The sequence below is a fragment of the Rhinoraja longicauda genome, chromosome 7 (genome assembly GCF_053455715.1).
Source record: "Rhinoraja longicauda isolate Sanriku21f chromosome 7, sRhiLon1.1, whole genome shotgun sequence".
Classification (NCBI taxonomy): Eukaryota; Metazoa; Chordata; class Chondrichthyes; order Rajiformes; family Arhynchobatidae; genus Rhinoraja; species Rhinoraja longicauda.
In genome coordinates this window covers 382,500-408,797 of record NC_135959.1, presented here as the reverse complement: position 1 = coordinate 408,797, position 26,298 = coordinate 382,500, and the positions used below count along the sequence as shown (strand labels likewise).

The following is a 26,298-nucleotide window of genomic DNA, read 5'->3' as shown; positions in this document are numbered from 1 at the left end:
CTGGAACATGGCTGTGCAGTCGATCGGGGCAATTGATTTCACATCTTCAAGAAGGTGGCTTTCTGAAAGTGTTGCTGATTGAACTACATTTTCCTTGTGCTTCACAAGTCAGTCAAATCTGTGTGCAGTATAGATGCCCAAAATCATCCACTAAAGAGCTGCAAAGAAATCTAAATGTGGACAGAAATGGTAACTGAAGTAGATGGCCAGCTTTTAAAACCATGGTTGTCATTTGCTACCATGGTCTGATGCACATGAGAAAGCAGTTTAGGTTGACGATTTCTGATCCGTGCACTCTGACATTCCACACACTTGGATCATCTGCCAACAATGGTACCCAGTGCAGCAGTAAATGGTCTGTAATAGTTGCAGTGTCTTGTGTGTGAAGGCTTGTTTCTTTTTCCACTCTTCCTGTGTGCTGCTAAACCCCCCCCCCCCCCCCCCCCCCCAGACACACTGGTTGAATTGTCAAAATCCATTTGATTTTTGAAAGGATAAACTGGAGTACAGGACAGAGATCGGGAACCGTGCATCATTATTACAGAGCAGCAGCGTGGCCGTTCATTACAGAACAGATGAAGCGGGGGGTGGGGGGTGAACACAACCCTGTCCTCTTCCACTTTGCTGCTGTAGATATGGTTCATTGGCATCTATATCTGCAGCCTGGTCCCTTCACACTGAAGCAGTGGTCAGGAAAGCTGGCCGTGTATCTACCTTGGGCATCTGAGAAGATATGCACATCCAGGAGGATTGTCTCAAAATACTACAGTGGCTTTATGAAACATAGTGACAGGATGTATCTCAGGCCGGTGTGGCAACTCCGTGCTTTACCTGCAGACAGTGGTGAACACAGCCCACCCCATCACAAGGCCATCATCACCTTTGACACAGTGTGGAACCAACCTTTCAGCCCACCAAACCCACGACAACCATCAATCACCCATTCACACTAATTGCATATTAGTCCACTTTCACATCCATTCCCTGCAGACTAGGAGCCATTTACAGAGGCCAATTATCCTGCAAACACCCGACTGTGGGGTGTGGGAGGAAACCAGTGCACCTGGAGGAACCCCCATGGTCAGAAGGAGAATGTGCAAATCCCATAGAAGCCAAGGTCAGGCTTGAATCCTGTGGTGCTGTGAGGCAGCAGCTGCACCACAATGTTCTCTCTCACAGTGCAGTTAAACCTTGACATTTGTGGCACACTGGTGTATGTGACAATAAACTAATCTGAATCTGAAGTGAAAGAACCATGGATTGGTTTCCTTTTCCTCTGGGTGTTCCGGCAAAAGACATGCTTAAGAAAAAATACTGCAGATGCTGGTTAAAATCGAAGATAAACACAAAATGCTGGAGTAACCCAACAGGTCAGGCAGCATCTCTCCCGACATGCTGCCTGGCCCGCTGAGTTACTCCAGCATTTTGTGTCTACCTTTGAGAATGATCAGCCATGATCACATTGAATGGCGGTGCTGGCTCAAAGGGCCGAATGGCCTCCTCCTGCACTTATTGTCTATTGTCTACCTCCAAAAGACATGCCGGTGGATTAATAAACTACTGCCCCAGTGGCCCGAGACTGCCCTTGTTGCTCGAGACTGCCCCAGTGGCCCGAGACTGCCCCAGTGGCCCCAGACTGCCCCAGTGGCCCCAGACTGCCCCGGTGGCCCCAGACTGCCCTTGTTGCCTGAGACTGCCCCGGTGGCCCCAGACTGCCCCGGTGGCCTCAGACTGCCCTTGTTGCACCAGACTGCCCCGGTGGCCCCAGACTGCCATTGTTGCCCCAGACTGCCGTTGTTGCCCGAGACTGCCCCGGTGGCCCCAGACTGCCGTGGTGGCCCGAGACTGCCCTTGTTGCCCGAGACTGCCCCTGTTGCCCGAGACTGCCCCTGTTGTCCGAGACTGCCCCTGTTGTCCGAGACTGCCCCTGTTGTCCGAGACTGCCCCTGTTGCCCGAGACTGCCCTTGTTGCCCCAGACTGCCCCGGTTGCCCGAGACTGCCCCGGTTGCCCGAGACTGCCCCGGTGGCCCCAGACTGCCCCGGTGGCCCCAGACTGCCCCAGTGGCCCCAGACTGCCATTGTTGCCCGAGACTGCCCCGGTGGCCCCAGACTGCCGTGGTGGCCCCAGACTGCCCCGGTTGCCCGAGACTGCCCCAGTGGCCCCAGACTGCCCCAGTGGCCCCAGACTGCCCCAGTGGCCCCAGACTGCCCCAGTGGCCCGAGACTGCCCCAGTGGCCCCAGACTGCCGTGGTGGCCCAAGACTGCCCCGGTTGCCCCAGACTGCCCCGGTTGCCCGAGACTGCCCCTGTTGCCCCAGGCTGCCAGACTGCCCCGGTTGCCCCAGACTGCCCCGGTTGCCCCAGACTGCCCCTGTTGCCCCAGGCTGCCCCGGTGGCCCCAGACTGCCCCGGTGGCCCCAGACTGCCCCGGTGGCCCCATACTGCCCCAGTGGCCCCAGACTGCCCTTGTTGCCCCAGACAGCCCCGGTGGCCCCAGACTGCCCCAGTGGCCCCAGACTGCCCTTGTTGCCCCAGACAGCCCCGGTGGCCCCAGACTGCCCCAGTGGCCCCAGACTGCCGTGGTGCAGTGGAAGGATTGGAGAGGCTGTCCGTCCCATTCACCATCAGTGCATGTGCTGCAATGTGTACCATCTACAAAACGCAGCCACATTACTTGCCTCTCCATCTTTAGGTGATTTTGAATCCTTGCACAACTGTCTTTAGATTTTAATTTTAGACAAGGCTAACACAAACTGAAAATGGCAATGTCAAGCATCAAGTGCAGGAAAAAAACCTGCAGATGCTGGTTTAAATCACAATGAGACACGAAATCTGTGGAATTCTCTGCCTCAGAAGGCAGTGGAGGCCAATTCTCTGAATGCATTCAAGAGAGAGCTAGATAGAGCGCTTAAGGATAGCGGAGTCAGTGGGTATGGGGAGAAGGCAGGAACGGGGTACTGATTGAGAATGATCAGCCATGATCACATTGAATGGGGGTGCTGGCTCAAAGGGCCGAATGGCCTCCTCCTGCACCTATTGTCTATTGTCTAAAATGCTGGAGTAACTCAGCTGCCTGACCCGCTGAGTTACTCCAGCATTTTGTGGCTGTGTCATGCATCAAAATGTGTTCGGGTTCTATTTTGATTTGGGAGTTGTGGTCACAGTTTGGACAATGCTAATTTAACATTACATTAATCTCAATAACTGCCTTCCCATGAAAGTTTCACTGTGAGTTGCATTTATTTTGTCGATTGTAACAATAATGAACGTCTAATGAAGATTTCCGATTAGTTACATCTTACCTTTCTGGATTATTTAATGGGATGCGGCGCCATAATGCTCTGGATTTCATAACAAACTCAACTAATGACCGTGGCTGTGACACAAATAACTAGTGACATACTAGCCATTAGTGCCACACTAATCATTTCTCAAGGAATGATGTATTTGTGGATTAAAACATGACTGAATATAATGCTGGATTTGCTGACTGAGCCAACTTTGACTAAATGACTGATGAACTTAGCATGCTTGAGTCTGAGAATAAAGTAGAGTCTACTTGATTTGGACATGCTTTTGGAAATTGGTGCGGTTCTTGATTTAGTCCATCACACTTCTATTCCTGGTTTTGTACATGTTGCTTTCCTGCAGTTTTGAAATACTGAGAATGTTGCATTGGCCAGACGGAGATAATGTGATAATCTCTCATGAATTGTGTACTGCTTCACTTTGGATGTGATGTGGTGCTTCCTTAAAGACAATCTTTGCCCCCCTCTGAGCTGTGTTGGGGGAGGGGGGGGGGGGAGTGAGGGCAGAGAAATAAGGCATACCTACCTCGGGTGTATATGGTCCTTTTGAAATGGATGTAGTTTGATCATTGCTCTTTTGCTTCTGTGCTGGCTTAGGGTTATCTATCTGGTGTATGAATAAGATCTTCCACAGGCTGTGCAGCGTAGGTTCACCAGGTTAATCCCCGGGATGGTGGGACTGTCATATGAGGAAAGGTTGGAAAGACTGGGCTTGTATTCACTGGAGTTTAGAAGGATGAGAGGGGATCTTATAGAAATGTATAAAATTATAAAAGGACTGGACAAGCTAGATGCAGGAAAAATGTTCCCAATGTTGGGGGAGTCCAGAACCAGGGGCCACATTCTAAGAATAAAGGGGAGGCCATTTAAAACTGAGGTGAGAAAAAACTTTTTCACCCAGAGAGTTGTGAATGTGTGGAATTCTCTGCCACAGAAGGCAGTGGAGGCCAATTCACTGGATTAATTTAAAAGAGAGTTAGATAGAGCTCTAGGGGCTAGCAGAATCAAGGGATATGGGGAGAAGGCAGGCACGGGTTACTGATTGTGGATGATCAGCCATGATCACAATGAATGGTGGTGCTGGCTAGAAGGGCCAAATGGCCTCCTCCTGCACCTATTGTCTATGTTTCCATGTAAGTAATATTGATGCTTATTAATCACCTTGAGGCGTCTCTTATAATGTTGGTGTTTTTTTCTCAGCGCTTTGGAGTACAGTAGTGATTCTGAGGCCAAGTTTAATTTTGTATCGATATTGTACCGTGTATAGTAAGTAGTATGGCGGATATGGTGCAGGATTAATTTTGATTAGAATGGATGTACATTATGGGATGAATTTTACGCTAGTATTTGTCACTCTTCCTTCTCTGGTAACTTGCCCAATAAGTTCCCCATCTGCTTCTATCCATGGTAAATTAAAATCCTTGGCGACATTGCTTATAGAAGTATGTCGCCAAGATACTATGTCGTATACTTTCTATTTATTTATCATCTATTTTCTCTTTACTCTGCACTGACTCACTTTACACTTTTAAAACTTCCATTTCAAATAGAGTCATGGAGTGATACAGTGTGGAAACAGGCCCTTCGGCCCAACTCGCCCACACCGGCCAACAATGTCCCAGCTACACTAGTCCCACTTGCCTGCACTTGGTCCATATCCCTCCAAACCTGTCCTATCCATGTACCTGTCCAACTGTTTCTCAAACGATTGGATAGTCCCAGCCTCAACTACCTCCTCTGGCAGCTTGTTCCTTACACCCACCACCCTCTGTGTGAAACAATTACCTCTCGGATTCCTGTTAAATCTTTTCCCCTTCACATTGAACTATGTCCTCTGATCCTCGATTCCCCTACTCTGGGTAAAAGACTGTGCATCTACCCGATCTATTCGTCTCATGATTTTGTATATGAATGTCCCTGCTCCTTTGTTTGTAGCTTGCCCTTCTTCCCCATAACCCTTCCATGCTCACAGTCAGCTCAATATCGCAATCTCTGTCACCTCCGTACTCCATAATGACAGCAAAGGCAAAATTACTGCAGATGTTGGAAATCTAAAAACAGTGCCTGAAATACTCAAGCAAGGCTGCATGTATGGAGACAGAAACACTGCACACTCTCAATAACATCACGATGAAGGAACCACGATAGACACAAAATGCTGGAGTAACTCAGCGGCTCAGGCAGCATCTCTGGAGAGAAGGAATGGTGACAATAGACAACAGGTGTAGGAGTAGGCCATTCGGCCCTTCGAGCCAGCACCACCATTCAATGTGATCATGGCTGATCATTCTCAATCAGTACCCCGTTCCTGCCTTCTCCCCATACCCCCTGACTCCGCTATCCTTAAGAGCTCTATCTAGCTCTCTCTTGAATGCATTCAGAGAATTGGCCTCCACTGCCTTCTGAGGCAGAATTCCACAGATTTACAACTCTGACTGAAAAGGTTTTTCCTCATCCCCGTTCTAAATGGCCTATCCCTTCACAGGGGTGAATTCACTGAATGTTTTCAAGAGAGTTAGATTCAGCCCTTAGGGCTAACGAAATCAAGGGATATGGGGAAAAAGCAGGTACGGGGTACTAATTTTAGATGATCAGCCATGGTCATTTTGGATGGCGGTGCTGGTTCGAAGGGCCAAATGGCCTACACCTGCACCTATTTAAAAAAAAATCCATGTTTTGTTTGTCTACAATTAACCTCATTCTCCCCAGCTTTATTAGGGTTAAGGTTAGGGTTAAAATCACAACTTAGCCCTAAACTGCGATTGATTGTCCAGAATCCTCCTCCTTTGTCTTCATTTCTGAATGGCAGGAGATCGTTGGTTTGGTTTTGACAATTGTGACCATCCTCTCACCTAACTCTGAACCTTGTTACAGCAAGTAATATAAAAGAAATGAAACTGTAGAAGATTCTAACTGTGTGGAAAAAGGAAAAGTGTAGCAAAAGTAAATGTGGGTCCCATTAACGCAATGCAGGATGACATTTTAATGGATTAAAGAAATGTCTGTGATATTGGGCTATCACCACAACTTGCCTCCTCTAAAGGACAAGGTCATTGGAATAGATATCGTCAGGATTCAAGGGTTTAGCAGTTAGAACTTGGTCAGTAATGTCACTAAAGAGAGATTGTGGACTGAATAATAAAAATCCCAGGACTTGATAGCCAGAGTCGGTGTTCAAAAGAGATCTCAAGAGAGGAGATAGAGAGCTGAAAACCAGCGAACCATTGGTTGTTGAGAATATGCTGGAATCTATTAAAAGCATTTGGAAAATCATAATATAATTAGGCAGAGTCAATTTGGGTTTATGAAAGGAAATTGTATTTAACTAATCTAATAGGTTTTGCCAATATGGGTGAATGAGGAGATGAATCAGGATTTTCAAAAAGCACTTGATAATATTCTCTCCCAAAGGATATCCATTGAAATTAGGGTTGACAAGGCTTGTGGTATACACAATACCGCAGAGAAGATTGACTAGACAGTCGGAATATTTTGATACCAACGGTATGAACATTGACTTCTCTAACTTCAAGTAACCCTTGCTTTCCCTCTCTTTCCATTGCCCCCTCCCCCATCCGAGTTGTCCAACTAGTCTGACTGTCCTCCTGATTAAATGTTATCTTTATATGCCTCCTTGTTGCATCCTCCAGCTAACAATGATCTATTCTACATCTTCCTTGATCTTTGTCCCCTTTGATCTCTTGTTGTCACACCTTACCCAATCCGCATCTTTGACTCCCTCTCCCCTGACTCTCAGTCTGAAGAAGGGTCTCGACCCAAATCGTCACCCATTCCTTCTATCTAGAGACGCTGCCTGTCCCACTGAGTTACTCCAGCATTTTGTGTCTATCTTTGATTTAACTCACCAAGTCCATGGATATTTCACTTCTGGCAGCTCCTTTGAGATGTGCTAAGTAAATATATTTATGATAAATTTGACAAATACCATGCCTGGTCAAACAGGCTAACGGTTTGTGAATTGGTTCAAATCAGGACTCTGACTGCGACTCAGTAAAAACAAACTAAAATCTGAAGTGACCTGGTTTCCCCATGTATCAGTGAAATGTGATAATCACAGCACTATTGTTCATTTCCTCCAGTCAGACCAAGAGACGGCTGATTCATCTGTGTTTATTAACTACACATAATAAATCATGAGATTTCAGCCAAATCAGTTTTCAAGGACAAGTGCACATGTAGGTAAACGCTGAACTGCTTAAATGAGTTAAACTTTCCAAACATTTGCTGCAGCTATTTTTAATGTTTATCTAAAATGTAATTTTTAGGTTCATCAAAGTGAGGCACTGCCAAACTGAAATAGTTTCTATTTTCTGAAGAAGGGTCTCGACCCAAAACATCACCCATTCCTTCTCTCCTGAGATGCTGCCTGACCCGCTGAGTTACTCCAGCACTCTGTGTCTAGTTTCTATTTTAGATATTTGCTGCTTTGGATATCAGCTGTTGTTAAATAGTTAAAGCATGAATGGAATACCCTCCATACCAGCCTCACTACCTTTCCCACTAATGCCAAGTCAGGTTACTCGACTTAATTGCACATCTAACTTGATTCCCTTGTACACTGTGTCAAAGATTTAAAATACTGTCTGCCAAGCCACCACTTTCAATCTGTGTGTCCTTAAAGGGTTTTTTCATTCAAGAAATGTTGCCGCAAACAGGATTTTATGTCTCTGCCTAATAGGTTCATGTACTGAAGCAGTTAGCAGACAAAAGACATCAAATAGATTGTGTAGGAAGGAACTGCAGATGCTGGGTTAAACTGAAGATAGACACAGTAACTCAACAGGACAGGCAGCATCTCTGGAGAGAAGGAATGGGTGATGTTTCAGGTCGAGCCCTGTCTTCAGACTAGTTAGAGAATAGAGAAACGAGAGGCATAGACGATGATGTAGAGAGATAAAGAACAATGAAAGAAAGATGCAAAAAAGTAAAGATGATAAAGGAAACAGGCGGTTGTTGGCTAAAGTTTGTTGGGTGAGAACGAGAAGCTGGTGCGACTTAGGTGGGGGAGGGATAGAGAGAGGGGGGGGGGGGGGGAGTGCCGGGGTTACTTGAAGTTAGAGAAATCAATATTCATACCACTGGGCTGTAAGCTTACAGCTGCCTTGTTGCCAGCTAGAGTTGTCTTGTAGACCAACAACTCCCAGTTGCCAAACACTTTAACCCCCTTCCCATTCCCACACTGACCTGTCTGTCTTCAGCCTCCTCCACTGTCAGTGAGGCCACACGCAAATTGGAGGAACAGCACCTCATATTTCACTTGGGCAAATTACGGTATGAATATTGATTTCTCTAACTTCAATTAACTCTTGCATCTCCTCTCTCTCCATCCCTTCCCCACCCTAGTCTTCAACGTATTAGTTTCATTGTCATCCTGAGCCACGCTGTTTGTATTATCACCTTCCCCACAGACAACAATGGACCTTTGTAGGCTCCACCTTCCCTTGATCATCGTTGCTGGTTTTGATCTGTCTTTTTGCATATCTTTAATTTGTTCTATGTACCTTTTCATATCTCTGTTCTCTCTCCCTGACTCTCAGTCTGAAGTAGAGTGTCGACCGGAAACGTCACCTATTCCAAAATGTCACCCATTCCTTCTCTCCAGAGATGCTGCCTGTCCCGCTGAGTTACTCCAACATCTTGTGTGCAGCTGAAGAAGGGTCTTGACCCGAAACACCGCCCATTGGGTATGGGGGACTGCCGTGAGGGGGGAGGGGAAGACCAATGGAGGACCCAACGTGCGGGGCGGGGGGGGGGGGGGGGGGAAAGACCAATGGAGGACCCGGCGTGTGGGGGGGGGGGGGGGGGGGCACTGTGAGGGGGGAGGGGAAGACCAATGGAGGACCCGGCATAGAGGGGGGGCACTGTGGGGGAAGAACAATGGACAATGGAGGACCCAGCGTGGGGGAGGGGCACTGTGGGAGGTGGGGGGAAGAACAATGGACAATGGAGGACTGCTGTGAGGGGGAGGGGGAGGGGAAGAACAATAAAGGACCCGGCGTGGGGTGGGGGAAAGAATAATGGAGGACCTGGCATGGGGGGTGGGGGGGCACCGTGAGGGGGAGGCGAATAACAATGGACAATGGGGACCCGGCGTGGGGGGGGGGCAAGAACAAAAGGAGGAGCCGGCGTGCTTTGTAACTTTGTCAGCGCTAGAGATGGCTGCTATTTGTATACATTGGCTATGCAAGCAAAGAATCTCACTGTGCTTGGTCACATGTGACAATAAAGTATTCCATTCCTTCTCTCCAGAGACGCTGCCTGTCCCGCTGAGTTACTGCAGCTTTTTGTGTCTGTCTCCACAGTTGCTTCCTGCCTGGCTGAGTTACTCCAGCATTTTGTCTCTCTTCGGTGTAAACCAGCATCTGCAATTCCTTCCTAAACATAAAGGTTGAAGAATTTCCATCCATGAGCGGGGTGGGGGGGCTTGCTACTCTGATGCTGTAACTTCATAAGCAAACATTGAATAGTTTTATTACTTTAATTTTGACGGATATTTTAACTTTAATGCAACTGTCTTTACAAAAGGGTGAATGCAGTCTCTTGCCCTGGGTGGGGGACAAGGGAAAGATTTACGAGGAATACGAGGGGCAATTCCTCCCTCGAGGAACACGAGGGAGTAGCTCGGCAGGACAGGCAGCATCTCTGGAGAGAAGGAATGGGTGACGTTTCACAGAGTGCTGGAGTAGCACAGCAGGACATAGAAACATAGAAAATAGGTGCAGGAGTAAGCCATTCGGCCCTTCGAGCTTGCACCGCCATTCAATATGATCATGGCTGATCATCCAACTCAGTATCCCGTACCTGCCTTCTCTCCATACCCGCTGATGCCTTTAGCCACAAGGGCCACATCTAACTCCCTCTTAAATATAACCAATGAACTGGCCTCAACTACCTTCTGTGGCAGAGAATTCCACAGATTCACCACTCTCTGTGTGAAAAAAAACGTTCTCATCTCGGTCCTAAAAGACTTCCCCTTTATCCTTAAACTGTGACCCCTTGTTCTGGACGTCCCCAACATCGGGAACAATCTTCCTGCATCTAGCCTGTCCAACCCCTTAAGAATTTTGTAAGTTTCTATAAGATCCCCCCTCAATCTTCTAACCGAGTACAAGCCGAGTCTATCCAGTCTTTCTTCATATGAAAGTCCTGCCATCCCAGGAATCAATCTGGTGAACCTTCTCTGTACTCCCTCTATGGCAAGAATGTCTTTCCTCAGATTAGGAGACCAAAACTGTACGCAATACTCCATGTGTGGTCTCACCAATGCCCTGTACAACTGCAGCAGAACCTCCCTGCTCCTATACTCAAATTCCCTTGCTATGAATGCCAACATACCATTCGCTTTCTTCACTGCCTGCTGCACCTGCATGCCTACTTTCAATGGTGTACCACGACACCCAGGTCTCGTTGCATCTCCCCTTCTCCTAATCGGCCACCATTCAGGTAATAGTCTGCTTTCCTGTTCTTGCCACCAAAGTGGATAACCTCACATTTATCCACATTATACTGCATCTGCCATGCATTTGCCCACTCACCTAACCTATCCAAGTCACGTTGCAGCCTCCTAGCATCCTCCTCACAGCTAACACTTCCCCCCAGCTTCGTGTCATCCGCAAACTTGCATTCAATTCCCTCGTCCAAATCATTAATATATATTGTAAATAGCTGGGGTCCCAGCACTGAGCCTTGCGGTACCCCACTAGTCGCTGCCTGCCATTCTGAAAAGGACCCGTTTATTCCTACTCTTTGCTTCCTGTCTGCCAGCCAGTTCTCTATCCACATCAATACTGAACCCACAATACCGTGTGCTTTAAGTTTGCATACTAATCTCTTATGTGGGATCTTGTCGAAAGCCTTCTGGAAGTCCAGATATAACACATCCACTGGTTCTCCCTTATCCACTCTACAAGTTACATCCTCGAAAAATTCTATAAGATTCGTCAGACATGATTTACCTTTCATAAATCCATGCTGACTTTGTCCAATGATTTCACCACTTTCCAAATGTGCTGCTATCCCATCTTTAATAACTGACTCTAGCATTTTCCCCACTACCGATGTTAGGCTAACTGGTCTGTAATTCCCCGTTTTCTCTCTCCCTCCCTTTTTGAAAAGTGGGGTTACATTAGCTACCCTCCAATCCTCAGGAACTACTCCAGAATCTAAAGAGTTTTGAAAAATTATCACTAATGCATCCACTATTTCTGGGGCTACCTCCTTAAGCACTCTGGGATGCAGCCCATCTGGCCCTGGCGATTTATTGGCCTTTAATCCATTCAATTTACCTAACACCACTTCCCGACTAACCTGGATTTCACTCAGTTCCTCCATCTCATTTGACCCCCGGTCCCCTGCTATTTCCGGCAGATTATTTATGTCTTCCTTAGTGAAGACAGAACCAAAGTAGTTATTCAATTGGGCTGCCATGTCCTTGTTGCCCATGATCAATTCACCCGTTTCTGACTGCAAGGGACCTACATTTGTTTTAACTAATCTTTTTCTCTTCACATATCTATAAAAGCTTTTGCAGTCAGTTTTTATGTTCCCTGCCAGTTTTCTTTCATAATCTATTTTCCCTTTCCTAATTAAGCCCTTTGTCCTCCTCTGCTGGACTCTGAATTTCTCCCAGTCCTCTGGTAGGCTGCTTTTTCTTGCTAATTTGTACGTTTCATCTTTTGTTTTGATACTATCCCTAATCTCCCTTGTTAGCCACGGATGCACTACCTTCCCTGATTTATTCTTTTGCCAAACTGGGATGAACAATTGTTGTAGTTCATCCATGCGGTCTTTAAATGCCTTCCATTGCATCTGGGCAGGTTCTTGAATGGGTAAGACAGAGAGAGATGTGGACTGAAGCAAGTGGGATTAGCACAGACAGCGATGATGGGCAACATAAACCTGGGCCGTAGACATGCTTCACTGTTGCACCACTTTGACTTGTCCCAGCATGCTAACTTTGTGAATCATGGACTGCGATTTCTCCTCACCCCACATGCAGTTGCTTTGCAATGCAACATTTTGTTGTCTGGCTCGATTTAAATTATTTTCCTTCTATCTTTCAAAATGGATAACCTCACATTTTCCCGCATTATATTTATTGCACAAATTTTGCTCACTCAATCTGTCTATCTTTTTACAGTTCGTTGCATCCTCTTGCGAACCTGTCTATTTTTGTATCGTAAGCATGAAGCTGCAGTCCACTTGAACCTTTCATCCATGCCATCGCTACAGGTCGCATTAGGTCGGGACTCTAGGACTGATTCTAGTGGATCTCCACTAGTTGCTGATGGCCAATCAGAACAGTGACCTATTTATCGCGAGGGGTTTCTGCTTCAGGGGTGGGTCAGGATTTTGTGGCAGAGTCCAAGATCGGATCAGCTACAATCCTGCTGATGATGTGCATGGTTCATTGGCTCACTCACCCACCATTACCCCATCTGTTAGGAACTTCATTTGATTTTCAGATGTTTGAGGCAACTCCTGAATAATGTCAGAACATGCTAAACGCGTATCGAGAGAGTCCAGAGTGGTTTATTGTCATGTGTCCCAGATAGAACGATGACATTCATACTTGATGCAGCATCACGCAATATGTGAACATAGTGCACTATAAACAATATCATAAACGAGAAAACAAGGTTCCATGTGTGTAACCAAGAAACGCTGTACAATTTCCTATCATGGCTCTCTGCAGTTTCCAAATGCTTCAGTCAATGGCTATTTTTTTAACCCTGGGTGATTGCTGTAATCTGGCAGGAAATGCACAAGTAAGGAACAGATTTTGATGATGTTTACACCGTGAATGCTGTAAACTAGCAGACCTTTGCCTCCAGTGCTCGTGGGCTAGAATGTTGCTGTGGGGAGGGGTCTGTGCATCTTTAAATCCTGCTTCAGTCAGGCAATCTGCCACAATATTGGATTCTGTTGTACCTCACAAGACCGTAGACAAGGTGCATGTCTGGTGGACGTGTGTGGAAAAACACCAGATGATTGTGTGATTTGTACATTAATTGGTGCACGTGACAATAAACTGACCTTGAAACCTTGATTTACCAACCTATACAACTGGTATGGTGCAATATTGAACTTGACTTTAAGCAGGCAGTTCAAATCCTGGCCTGGTTGCAGAAGGTATCGCAAATTGCAAAGCGGGGTTTAATGTTATGCATTTAGGGTTTGTGATCATTTTAATTTTGTACGTCAGTTAGCTTTTTGCTGAAATTACAGATCTATATATAGCAAGCATTATCTCCTTGTAGTCTATTCAGGTACAACACGACTCTGGAGTAACTATTTGTGTTGCACAATGCTTTCACAGCTCAAGTGTTGATAGTATTGAAACCTCACAAGCCGACCACTTAAATCTAAGTGGAGATGCTGCCTCTGCTCCTGAGCTGCTTATTTTAGTCTTTGTACCATTCTTAGCTAACTTTCAATTGAATGAGTTTAGGCGTCTCAATGGATGAGATAATACATAGATCTGAGGGATGATGTTAGCTGTATTAAATATCTATTCCACTGCACCGTTGGCAGGTTTAAGGTGCGATTTGATCTAAAGTGGCAAGATGAATCCTTCTCTCTTAAATTAAAGCATTAAACATAATTAAATGGTTATCCAGATCTTCTCGAAATACTCAGCAGAACATAAAACATCACAGCATTTGGAGTATGGCATGCAGTTCTAGTCCCCCCATTCCAAGAGAGATGTCGAGGTTTTGGAGCAGGTGCAGAGGAGGTTTACCAGAATGCTGCCTGGATTAGAGGGTTTCAGCTCCAGGGAGAGGTTGGATAGACTTGGAAGACACAAAATGGTGGAGTAACTCAGCGGGACAGGCAGCATCTCAGGAGAGAAGGAATGGATGACGTTTTGGGTAGAGACCCTTCTTCAGACTTGGTTGTTTTCTCTGGAATGTCAGTAGTTAAGGGGAGATTGGATAGACCTATATACAATTATTAGATGTTTGGACAGGGTGGACAATCAGAACTGTTCTCCCAGTGTGGAATATCCAACACTAAAGGGGATAACTATAAAGGTGGGTACCTGACACTCATTGCCAGGGTGGTGGTGCAGGCAGATGACATCAGTTTAACTAATGATGTTTGGCACAGTCATTGTGGGCCTAGGGGCCGATTGCTGTTCATGTTCTATTGCAGCACTGGATCGGAACTTTTGACCCACGGTGTCTGTGCCGGGCATGATGCCAACATAAATGAATGTCATCTGCCTGCACGTGATCCACACCCCTCCATTCCCTGCAAATCTAAAAGCCTCCAAAACATAACTATCATATATCTGCCTCCTCCAGCGTTTTCCAGACATCCACCACTCTCCTCCCTTTAAACCTTGCCACTCTCACTTTCAAGCTAAGCCCTCAAATAATTGACATTTACCATATTCTGACCGACCACCCTGTCTACGCCTCTCATCATTTTATAAACTTCCATCGGGATGTTCCAGAGAAAACAATTCAGGTTGTCCAACGTCTTGCAACGTTCCATCTGCTTGAGTTGCCACTTTCATGGAGTTATGGACTTGGACACCAAAATCCCTTTGTTAAGAGTGCTGTTAAATCTTGCTATATAATGTATATTTTGCCCTTGCATTCAATCTCCCAAAGAGCAACACCGCACACTTACTTGCGATTAAACTCCTTTTCACCGCCCATTTCTGTGGTGATTTGCAACGATCAGCCAAACAATTATGACGAAGGTAGACACAAAATGCTGGAGTAACTCAGTGAGTCAGGTAACATCTCAGGAGAGAAGGAATGGGTGACGTTTCGGGTCGAGACCCTTCTTCAGATTGATCTACCTTCGATTTAAACCAGCATCTGCAGTTTTTTTCCCAAAACATTATGGCAACTGACAGGCGAAGTGAACAACATTGATTATCTTGTTACAATGGCACCTGTCAAGGGGTGGAATATATTAGGCAGCAAGTGAACAGTCAGTTCTTGAAGTTGACGTGTTGGATGCAGGAGAAATGGGCAGGAGTAAAGACCTGAGCGACTTTGACACGGGATAAATTGTTCTGGCCAGACGACTGGGTCAGGGCATCTCAGAAACGGCAAGGCTTGTGGGGTGCTCCCGGTCAGCAGTGGTGAGTACCGACCGACAGTGGTCCGAGGAGGGACAAACCACAAACCGGCGACAGACAGGGTGTTGGGCGCCCAAGGCTCATCGATGCGCGAGGGCAACGAAGGCTGTCTGTCCCGTCTGGTCCGAACCGACAGAAAGTCGACTGTGGCACAAGTCACAGAAATGTTTAATGGTGGTCACGGGAGGAATGTGTCACAATACACAGTGCATCGCACCCTGCTGCGTATGGGGCTGCACACGGAGGACCAACAGCACATTAGGCAGGTGGTCATAATGTTTTGGCCCATCAGGGTGTAATGTTTTGGCTGATCTGTGCATATCCCGCTGTATACTTCCTTGGCGTCCTGGTGCCATCGCAACAACCTGGAGCTCAATGCTCTTAAGACAGTGGAACTAATTGTAGACTTTCAAAGAGCTCCCCCTCCCCTCCCCTCCCCTCCCCCCACTCACCATCAACACCACAGTTACATCTGTGGAGTTATTTAAGTTCCTTGGAACCATCATCTTCAGGGACCTTAAATGGGGGGCCACCATCGACTCCACAGTCAAAAAGGCCCAACAGAGGATGTACTTCCTGCGGCAACTGAAGAAACACAATCTGCCACAGGCAATGATGGTCCAATTCTACACTGATATCATTGAATCCGTCCTCACCTTCTCCATCATGGTCTGGTTTGGCTCAGCCACCATGCACCACATTCGGAGGCTGCAACGGATCGTTCGCACAGCTGAGAAGGTTGTTGGCTGCAACCTTCCCCCCATTGACGAACTGTACACTGCAAGGGCCAGGAAGGGAGCGGGCAAGATCATCTCTGTCCCCTCTCACCCTGGCCACAAACTCTTTGAAGCACTTCCCTCTGGAAGGCGACTCCGGACTGTCAAAGCAGCCACAGCCAGACATAAAAACAGCTTTTTTCCTCGAGTGATAGTTTTACTCAATAACCAAAGCCTGTAGTCTCTTTTTTGCTCTGGTTTATTTTCACCCACATGTTTAGACCGTAATGTTGTATCCTTATTGTTTTGATATGGTTATGCTTTATTCTTAATTGTTAACTGTTTGTGTTGTCATTTGTGAGCGGAGCACCAAGGCACATTCCTTGTATCTGCACATACTTGGCCAATAAACTTATTCATTCATTCATCCATTCACACAGCCTTCCTCGCAGTCTGTAACTCCAGCAATTTTGGTGTTCATTTTGTTTTTTTGTTTCGACCCAAAACGTCACCCATCCATTTTCTCCAGGGATGCTGCCTGACCTGCTGAGTTACTCCAACACTTTGTGTCTATCTTTGGTATAAACCAGCATCTGCAATTCCTTTCTACACACTTCTTAAAAATAGGACCTGCAACCCAAATGGCTGTTATACATTTCAGGGCTACTTGTGGCCTTAGTTACCTTATATTGATACAGTTTGTTCACTGGTTGGTTACAGTTTAAAACAATTAAGTCTGGATGGATTGTTATTAGGAGTAGTTATCTTGTCTGTGGTTGACGGGAGGGATTGATTCTTAGTCCTGTCTCTGTTTATTTGATTATTTGCCTTTTTCAGGATAGCTTTGTATCTCGCCAGAATCCTATTATTATCCTATTTGTTGTTGCTCCTTTGGTCTGACTACTGAACACAGCAGAGCAGAGTTGATTAAATCTCAACATTCTCTTTTCTCTTCACAGATGAAGCGAAAATCAGAGAATGGCCTTGATGTGCGATCACTGTCACCAGGAAAGAAACTGTGCAAAGGCTCAGAATACACCAGGTACTGATCAGATGAGATTAGTCTGTTGTCATATACACCAGGATGCAATGAAAGTTCTTGTTTACAACAAGGTCACAAGAGGAAGCAGTATACACACTGTAATGATGAATACCAGTGCAAAACTGCAGGATGGAACGAGACTGCATAGGCAAGTCCCCAACAGTGCAAAAGAAAGTGGGAGCACTGTAATAGAATGACTGAGTCGGAATTAAGGACAATAGACAATAGGTGCAGGAGGAGGCCATTCGGCCCTTCGCGCCAGCACCGCCATTCACTGTGATCATGGCTGAACTTCCACAATCAAAACCCCGTTCCTGCCTTTTCCCCATATCCTTGACTCCGCTATCTTTAAGGGCTCTATCTAACTCTCTCTTGAAAGCATCCAGGGAATTGGCCTCCACTGCCAACAAGAATGAGTGGCAGTGCTTTGGGAATGGGGTGTGAACACGATGATTGGTTCAGGAGTCTGATATAGTGGTGGAGAAGCTGTTCCCAAGTCTGGATGACTGAGCTTTCAAGTTCATGTCCCGGAAGGCAGCAGAAAGAGAAGGGAATGGCCAGGGCAGCAAGCACCTTGGATGGAAAGGAGTGCCGTCTGCGATGGACTGGGCTGCGTTCACCACTCTGCACATTCAGGTGGTCACGAGCAGAGCAGTCGCTGAGATGGTTCTTTAACCAGAGGGTGGTGAATCTGTGGGATTCTTTGCCACAGAAGGTTGTGGAGGTCAAGTCAATGGATATTTTTAAGGCAGAGATAGATAGATTCTTGATTAGTGTGGGTGTCAGGGGTTATGGAGAGAAGGCTGGAGAATGGAGTTAGGAGGGAGAGATAGATCAGCCGTGATTGAATGGCAGAGTAGACTTGATGGGCCAAATGGCCTAATTGTACTCCAACTCCTTATGACCTTAGATGCATCTGGTCAGAATACTCTGTAGTGCATCTGTGGAGGTTCGAGAGAATCCTTGTGTATGTGTCAAATCTTCTCGGGCATCTTAAAGTAAATACACTGATGCTGAAAGGAACTGATTGGATTGCTGGTGGTGTATAGGAACTTGAAGCTGCCGACCATCTTTACTCTGTTGATGAGGAGAGGGTTGTGTTCACCTCCTGGCTTCCTTGGGTCAGGAAACATTTTTTTAACATTAAGGGCTAGTTTGTTGTTCTGACTCCATGACGTGAGTTCCCAGTCTCTCCTGTAAATTGTCGCGTGGTTGATGATGCATCAGTGCAGTGGCTGTACGTGGCCACAGTGATGAGTGTAGAGCAGGGGACTGAGTGTAGAGCAGGGGACTGGGTGTGGAGCAGGGGACTGAGTGGAGCAGGGGACTGAGTGTAGAGCAGGGGACAGTGTGTGGGGACTGAGTGTGGAGCAGGGGACTGAGTGTGGAGCAGGGGACTGAGTGAAGAGCAGGGGGCAGTGTGGAGCAGGGGACTGAGTGTAGAGCAGGGGATTGAGTGTGGGGACTGGGTGTGGAGCAGGGGACAGTGTGGAGCAGGGGACTGAGTAGAGCAGGGGACAGTGTGGAGCAGGGGACTGAGTGTAGAGCAGGGGACAGTGTGGAGCAGGGGACTGAGTACACAGCTCAGAGGGACACCAGTGTCAGGGTGGAGGAACTGTTCTGATTAATTGGAGCTGCCCACTGTCCAGGTTGTGCAGAGGCCGGCTGCAGGGCATATCCCACGGCACGTGCTGGGATTTTACAGATGAGCTTATTTGTTTGGTGTTGAAGTCTGAGCTGCCGTCAGTGAATAGCATCTTGACGACAAAATGCTGGAGTAACTCAGCGGGTCACCTGCCTAGTTACTCCAGCATTTTGTGTCTACCTTCAATTTGAACCAGCATCTGCAGTTATGTTCCTAAGCATCCTGACAAAGGTATTCCTATTGTCAAGGTGATCCAGGGGTGAATGTCCTGCAAGGCTGTTGTTCATGCACTTGTATTGTCCAGAAGACTGAAGCGAATGAGAGCCAGTCCTTCAAAGCACCTCCTCACAGTAGATGTTGGAACTACTGGGCGATGGTCATTGAGACGGGTCGCTGTATTATCTATGGAGACGAGAATGATGGAGGGTTCCTTGAAGCGGGAGAGTAGTGGAGTGCAGGGAGAGGTTGATGTTGGTGTGACCAGTGGATTGGAGCATTGTAACATGCAGCAGTTACATCAATGACCACTCAAACTCACTCAATAGGCTTTCCCTCTGGTGTTAAGAGTTACTGCTTTGCAGAAAATCAAAGAACAAGAACTAAAAGAACAAATTGTTTACATAATCCTTATTGAAAAAATTACTTTTGATTCCAGCCACATGTCATTTTGGAGTATAAGGCACTACTAAAATCAATCGTAAATATGTCCAAACAGTATATCAAGATGTAATCTCCAATAATTATAGATTTAATACTAATAGCACACTGTACATTCTGCAAATGTGGATTTCCAGTGTTAAAAGCCTGGCTTCCTGTGTTCAAATGTCTGTTAATGCACATCAATATCTCAAAGCATTTCATACAATCAATGACTTAAGTACAGCAAAGATGCTGAGGTAAAATGTAGTCAGCTATATGATATTAATTTATTTGCCTACTGCTCTGTGCTGTTCCTTTGTGACTGGGTTAATTAAATTTCTGCATGCCTGTCCTACCTAGCTGGTGCTGTACCCTGCTGTTTGAGAGCCAGCAATGGCCCAGCACACCTTGGCTCTGGGAAGGGTTTATTGTACTCAGCTCAGGTTTGGACAGCCAGTGTCTGTACTGCTGTGCAGTGAGGGCACATATCCAGCCAGGTGTGTTTTACTGAAAGCCCAGCTGCTCTTGTCACAAGTGCTGCTTCAGTACTTGTTGCCAACATCGTTGGCACTTCAGAAAGACCAGAGGGGCCTGAGTGGGGGAGATGGAGGTGAAGAGGTTTGCTTTTATTTTGAAGCTCTGAGAGTAACAGCTCATTTTGTTGGAGTTTTATAAAGGAAATCATCAGTTGTGCTGCGCTTCCTGATCTGCATGGATGTGTTAGCTTGTCTTGATGTTTCTGTGTTGGGAGAGGAACAACTGAAGTCTTCTGCACCTGTTCAAAGTCCAACACGTACTAAGGGTGGCTGTGTTTCTCATGCATGACCAGTGTAGTGCAGAGATGAAACTAGATTATATCTACAAAAAGGGTCAAGGTTAAGCAGGCCAAATGAAACATTTCTATGAATATCAAGAATAGAACAGCACAGCATCAGGCCCTGCGGCCCACGATGTCTACGTTAAATCAATCTAACTCCATCTGTCCGCACATGATCCATACCCCTTTATGCCTCTTAAACATTATCATGTCTGCTTCTACCACTCTCTTTCCTCTCTCTCCCCAGCAGCATGTTCCAAGCACCATCTTTATATCACTCTTTATATCAATACTCTTTGTTCATATTCTTTTTTAAACTGGTCTCGCACATCTCCTTTAAACTTTCTCTGGCCACTAATATTTGGGATTTCAACATGGGGGGTGGAGTGGGCTGGGAGGAGACCATCTCTGCTGTCTGCCTCATAACCGTATACATTTCTATCAGGATTCCCGTTGTGCCTCCAAAGCTGAGGGTCATATAACATGGAAACAGGGCCTTTGGTCCATGTCATCCATGCTGATCAAGATGCCCATCTGAACTAACCCATTTGCCCATGTTTGGCCCATATCCCTCTAAACCTTTCCAACCCATGCACCTTCCAAATGAGCTTTAAATATCTTCCACTGACAGCTCATTCCATATATCCACCACCCTCTGTGTGTAAAATGTACCCCATAAGTTCAACTTGCCCCTCTCACCTTAAAAAGTGTGCCCTCCTGTTGTTGATTTCCCCTACCCTGGGGAACAGACTGTGTTTTCACCTGATGATTTTATGGGCTATAAGATCACCCTTCCCCCTCCTGCAACAATAAAGCCATAGCCAGCCCAGCCCTCTCACTACAGCTCAACCTCTCAAGTCCTGCTTCACCACTTCATAAATCTTCTCTGTGCTCCTTTCAACTTAATGGCATCTTTCCTATAGCACATAGAAACATAGAAAATAGGAGAAGGAGGAGGCCATTCGGCCCTTTGAGCCAGCACCGCCATTCATTGTGATCATGGCTGATCATCCCAAATCAGTAACCCTTCCCTGCCTTCTCCCCATATCCCTTGATTCCACTAGCCCCCAGAACTCTATCTAACTCTGTTAAATTCATCCAGTGATTTGGCCTCCACTGCCCTCTGTGGCAGAGAATTCCACAAATTCACAACTCTGAGTGAAAAAGTTTTTTCTCACCTCAGTTTTAAATGGCCTCCCCTTTACTTTAAGACTGTGGCCCCTGGTTCTGGAATCCTCCAACATTGGGAACATTTTTCCTGCATCTAGCTTGTCCAGTCCTTTTATAATTTTATATGTTTCTATAAGATCCCCTCTCATCCTTCTAAACTCCAGTGAATACAAGCCTAGTCTTTTCAATCTTTCCTCATATGACAGTCCCGCCATCCCAGGGATCAATCTCGTGAACCTACGCTGCACTGCCTCGACTACAAGGATGTCCTTCCTTGGTTCTTGGTTCTTGGTCCTCCAAAATATTCCAAATGGAATTTAAACTGGAGGTTCCTCAAATTAGGAGACCAAAACTGTACACAATATTCCAGATGTGGTCTTTACTCCGATACTGTAATCCTCTCGTTATGAAGGCCAACATGCCATTAGCTTTCTTCACTGCCTGCTGTACCTACACGCCAACTTTCAGTGACTGGCGTACAAGGACACCCAGGTCTCGCTGCATTTCCCCCTTTACCTAACCAGACACCATTGAGATAATAATCTGCCTCCTTGTTTTTGCCGCCAAAGTGGATAACCTCACAATTATCTATATTATACTGCATCTGCCACGCATCTGCCCACTTCACTCAACCTGTCCAGGTCACCCTGCAACCTCCTAAAATCCTCTTCGCAGTTCACACTGCCACCCAGCTTTGTGTCATCTGCAAACCTGCTAGTGTTACTTCTAAATCCTTCATCCACATCATTAATATATATGGTAAACAATTGTGGCCCCAACACTGAGCCTTGCGGCACTCCACTCACCACTGCCTGCCATTCTGAAAAGGACCCATTTACTCCTACTCTTTGCTTCCTGTCTGCCAACCAATTCTCTATCCATGTCAACACCCTACCCCCAATACCAGGTGCTCTAATTTTAGTCACCAATCTCCCCTGTGGGACCTTATCAAAGTCTTTCTGAAAGTCTAGATACACTACATCCACTGGCTCCCCTTCATCCATTTTACTTGTCACATACTCAAAAAATTCCAGAAGATTAGTCACGCATGATTTCCCTTTCATAAATCCATGCTGACTTGGACATCCTTTTGCTGCTATCCAAATGCACCGTTATTACCTCTTTAATAATTGACTCCAGCATCTTCCCCACCACCGATGTCAGGCTAACTGGTCTGTAATTCCCCATTTTCTCTCTCGCTCCTTTCTTGAAAAGTGGGATAACATTAGCTATCCTCCAATCCACAGAAACTGATCCTGAATCTATAGAACATTGGAAAATGATCACCAATGCATCCACTATTTCTAGAGCCACCTCCCTGAGTACCCTGGGATGCAGACCATCAGGTCCTGGGGATTTATCAACCTTCAGTCCCAACAGTCTACCCAATACTATTTCTCGCCTAATGCAAATTTCGTTCAGTTCCTCTATCCCCCTCAATCCTCTGTCCTCCAGTACATCTGGGAGATTGATTGTTTGTGTCTTCCTTAGTGAAGACAGATCCGAAGTACCTGTTCAACTCTTCTGCCATTTCCTTGTTACCCTTAGTAATTTCACCCGTGTCTGCCCTCAAGGGACCCACATTTGACTTTGCTACTCTTTTTCTCTTAACATATCTAAAGAAGCTTTTACTGTCCTTCTTTATATTCTTGGCCAGCTTCCCCTCGTACTTTATCTTTTCAGCCCGTATTGCCCATTTTGTTACCTTCTGTTGTCCTATGAAAGTTTCCCAATCCTGTGATCCACAGTGATCAAAACTGAACATAATATCCAAATGCTGCCTCGCCAATGTCTTATACAAATGTAATATCATGTCCCAACTTCAATACTCCACACCCTGACTGATGAAGGCCAATGTGCCAAACGTGGTCTTCACCGCCCTCTATACGTGATGCCACTTTCAGGAAACTGTTTTTGTGCCCTTCGATCCCTCTGTTCTACCATTAATTGTGAAGATCCTGCCCTGATTTGACTTGCCAGAGGTTGTCCAACCTCTCACTAGCTAATACTCTCGCCCGGCAACATTCTGGTGACCCCTCCCACAGCCTCCCCAAAGCCGCTGTATCCCACATCATAACTCCTAGCAGCAGAGTGAGGCCATTCACCAGATTGTCTATGCCACCATTCACTCATGGCTCTCCCTCTCAACCCTATTCTCCTGCCTTCCCCCTCCAAACCCTGACACCCTTTCACATCTGTCAATCTCCGCCTTAAAAATATCCACTGACTTGGCCTCCACAGCCTTCGGTGGCAATTAATTTCATAGATTCACCACCCTCTGACTAAAGAAATTCCTCCTCATCTCCTTCCTAAAAGTACAGCCTTTTATTCTGAGGCTGTGCCCTCTGGTCCTAGACTCTCCCACTAATGGAAACATCCTCTCCACATCCACTCTATCCAGGCCGCTCACTATTCTGTACGTTTCAATGAGGTCCCCCCTCATCCTTCTAAACTCCAGCGAGTACAGGCCCAATGCCGACAAACACTCATCATATGTTAACCCACTCATTCCTGGGATCGTGCTCGTGTTGTTTTGACACACTGCTCCACTGCTCTTGTCTGTGCTGTCCCAGAACACTCCCTCCACCCCTGCTCGCGGCCTTGCCACCCAGCTCAGCGGTGGTTGGGCCTCTGCAGTGAGGGACTTGTAGCTGACCATCGCCTGTGGACCACAACGGTTACGTCACATCTGAGAAGAGGATAATTTCCTACACAAATGTCCATAGACAATAGGTGCAGGAGGAGGCCATTCGGCCCTTCGAGCCAGCACCACCATTCAATGTGATCATGGCTGATCATTCACAATCATTACCCCGTTCCTGCCTTCTCCCCATACCCCCTGACTCCGTTATCCTTAAAAGCTCTATCTAGCTCTCTCTTGAATTCATTCAGAGAATTGGCCTCCACTGCCTTCTGAGGCAGAGAATTCCACAGATTCACAACTCTTCGAGTGAAAAAGTTCTTCCTCATCTCCGTTCTAAATGGTCTCCCCCTTATTCTTAAGCTGTGGCCCCTGGTTCTGGACTCCCCCAACACTGGTCCAAAGGTCCATTGATTGAGGTGGGGGAGGTGATGCAGTTGAGCACGTGGCCATGGTGTATCAGCGTAGGGGCTGTCCCTGGCTCCGGGTGCTGATCCCAGCTTTTACGTGGGCGCTGGGACATGGAAGAGGTGATTGAGGCTCGTGTCATCTGGTGCCTTTTCTATTTTCTATGAAATTAAAGAATTGGCGTGAGTGAGTTGCATATTAATCACCATCTGCTGCTTTCGTGAGCCTACTCATTACTATATATTACATGCTGAAAGGTCTGATTAACCAGGGGAAAATTAAGATTTTTAGTTAAAATACGCATTGATAATTTTTGCAACTGTTTTTCTTTTCTCATTTTAGTTCCAGTTTCATCAGACATCTTGATGAATTAGTTTGAGTGAATGTCCATTGGCATTGCCCCAACCATTTAAACAGGTCAAGTATGGGGTTTGCTGCGAAGTTAACATCCATTTTACTAGCTTCTAGAAGGCACGAACTCTACCTGTTAGATCCACACTGCAGGAGAACCACTCCTGTTCCCTCCATGAGTCATTGCCTAGATTATGAAACACCCTGCTTATTCATATCATATCATATCATATCATATCATATATATACAGCCGGAAACAGGCCTTTTCGGCCCACCAAGTCCGTGCCGCCCAGCGATCCCCGTACATTAACACCATCCTACACCCACTAGGGACAATTTTTACATTTACCCAGCCAATTAACCTACATACCTGTACGTCTTTGGAGTGTGGGAGGAAACCGAAGATCTCGGAGAAAACCCACGCAGGTCACGGGGAGAACGTACAAACTCCTTACAGTGCAGCACCCGTAGTCAGGATCGAACCTGAGTCTCCGGCGCTGCATTCGCTGTAAAGCAGCAACTCTACCGCTGCGCTACTGTGCCGCCCATGGATCATGGATAGGCCAGGTTTAGAAGGATATGGGCCAAGCGCAGGCAGGTGGGACTAGAGTAGCTGGGACATGTTGGCCAGGGTAGGCAAGTTGGGCCGAAGGACCTGTTTCCACACTGTATCACTTTGTGGTCAAACAACAAGCATGCCCCACAGTTGCCTCTATATTCCCACTGTACCCATCAGGCCTGACCCTGGAGAATAGTCACGACAAAGAGAACATTACGTAGCTGCTGGAATCTGAAACGAAGTTAGGAAATGCTGGGAATCTTTGGTGGAGCGTCAAATGGAGTTAATGGTGCAGATTGATTATCTCAGCAGCAGGTGCAGAAGAGATCCACCACAATGTTAGCTGGACCTGTGGTCTTGTATTACAGGGAGAGTTTATAGTCAGCGAATCTGCTTTTGAGTGTAGGAGGCGGAGTGGTGATCTTATTGAGGTGTGCAAGGTCATGCGGGGCATGGATAGAGTGAACGCTTGGGTTGTTTCTCAGGGTAGAGGATTCTAAAACTAGAGGGCACTGGCTTAAGGTGAGAGATTTAAGCCGGATCTTGGAGACAACTTTTTCACAAGACAATAGGTGCAGGAGGAGGCCACTCGGCCCTTCGAGCCAGCCCCGCCACGCACTGTGATCATGGCTGATCATCCACAGTCACTACCCCGTTCCTGCCTTCTCCCCATATCCCTTGATTCCGTATCTTTAAGAACTCTATCTAGCTCTCTCTTGAAAGCATCCAGAGAATCGGCCTCCACTGCCTTCTGAGGCAGAGAATTCCACAGATTCACAATTCTGGGTGAAAAAGTTTTTCCTCATCTCCGTTCTAAATGGCCTACCACTTATTCTTAAACTGTGGCACCTGGTTCTGGACTCCCCCAACATCGGGAACATG

General features: G+C 46.5%; 1 protein-coding gene across 1 annotated transcript in view; it reads left to right on the top strand.

Annotated features, from left to right (window-relative positions):
* Positions 1-26,298, top strand: part of LOC144595009 (F-box/WD repeat-containing protein 7-like) — a 119,711-nt gene that overhangs the window by 76,109 nt on the left and 17,304 nt on the right. The window contains exon 4 of the mRNA XM_078401925.1: positions 17,103-17,185. Coding sequence (XP_078258051.1) covers positions 17,103-17,185 — 83 coding nt within the window. The remainder of the gene's footprint in view (positions 1-17,102; positions 17,186-26,298) is intronic.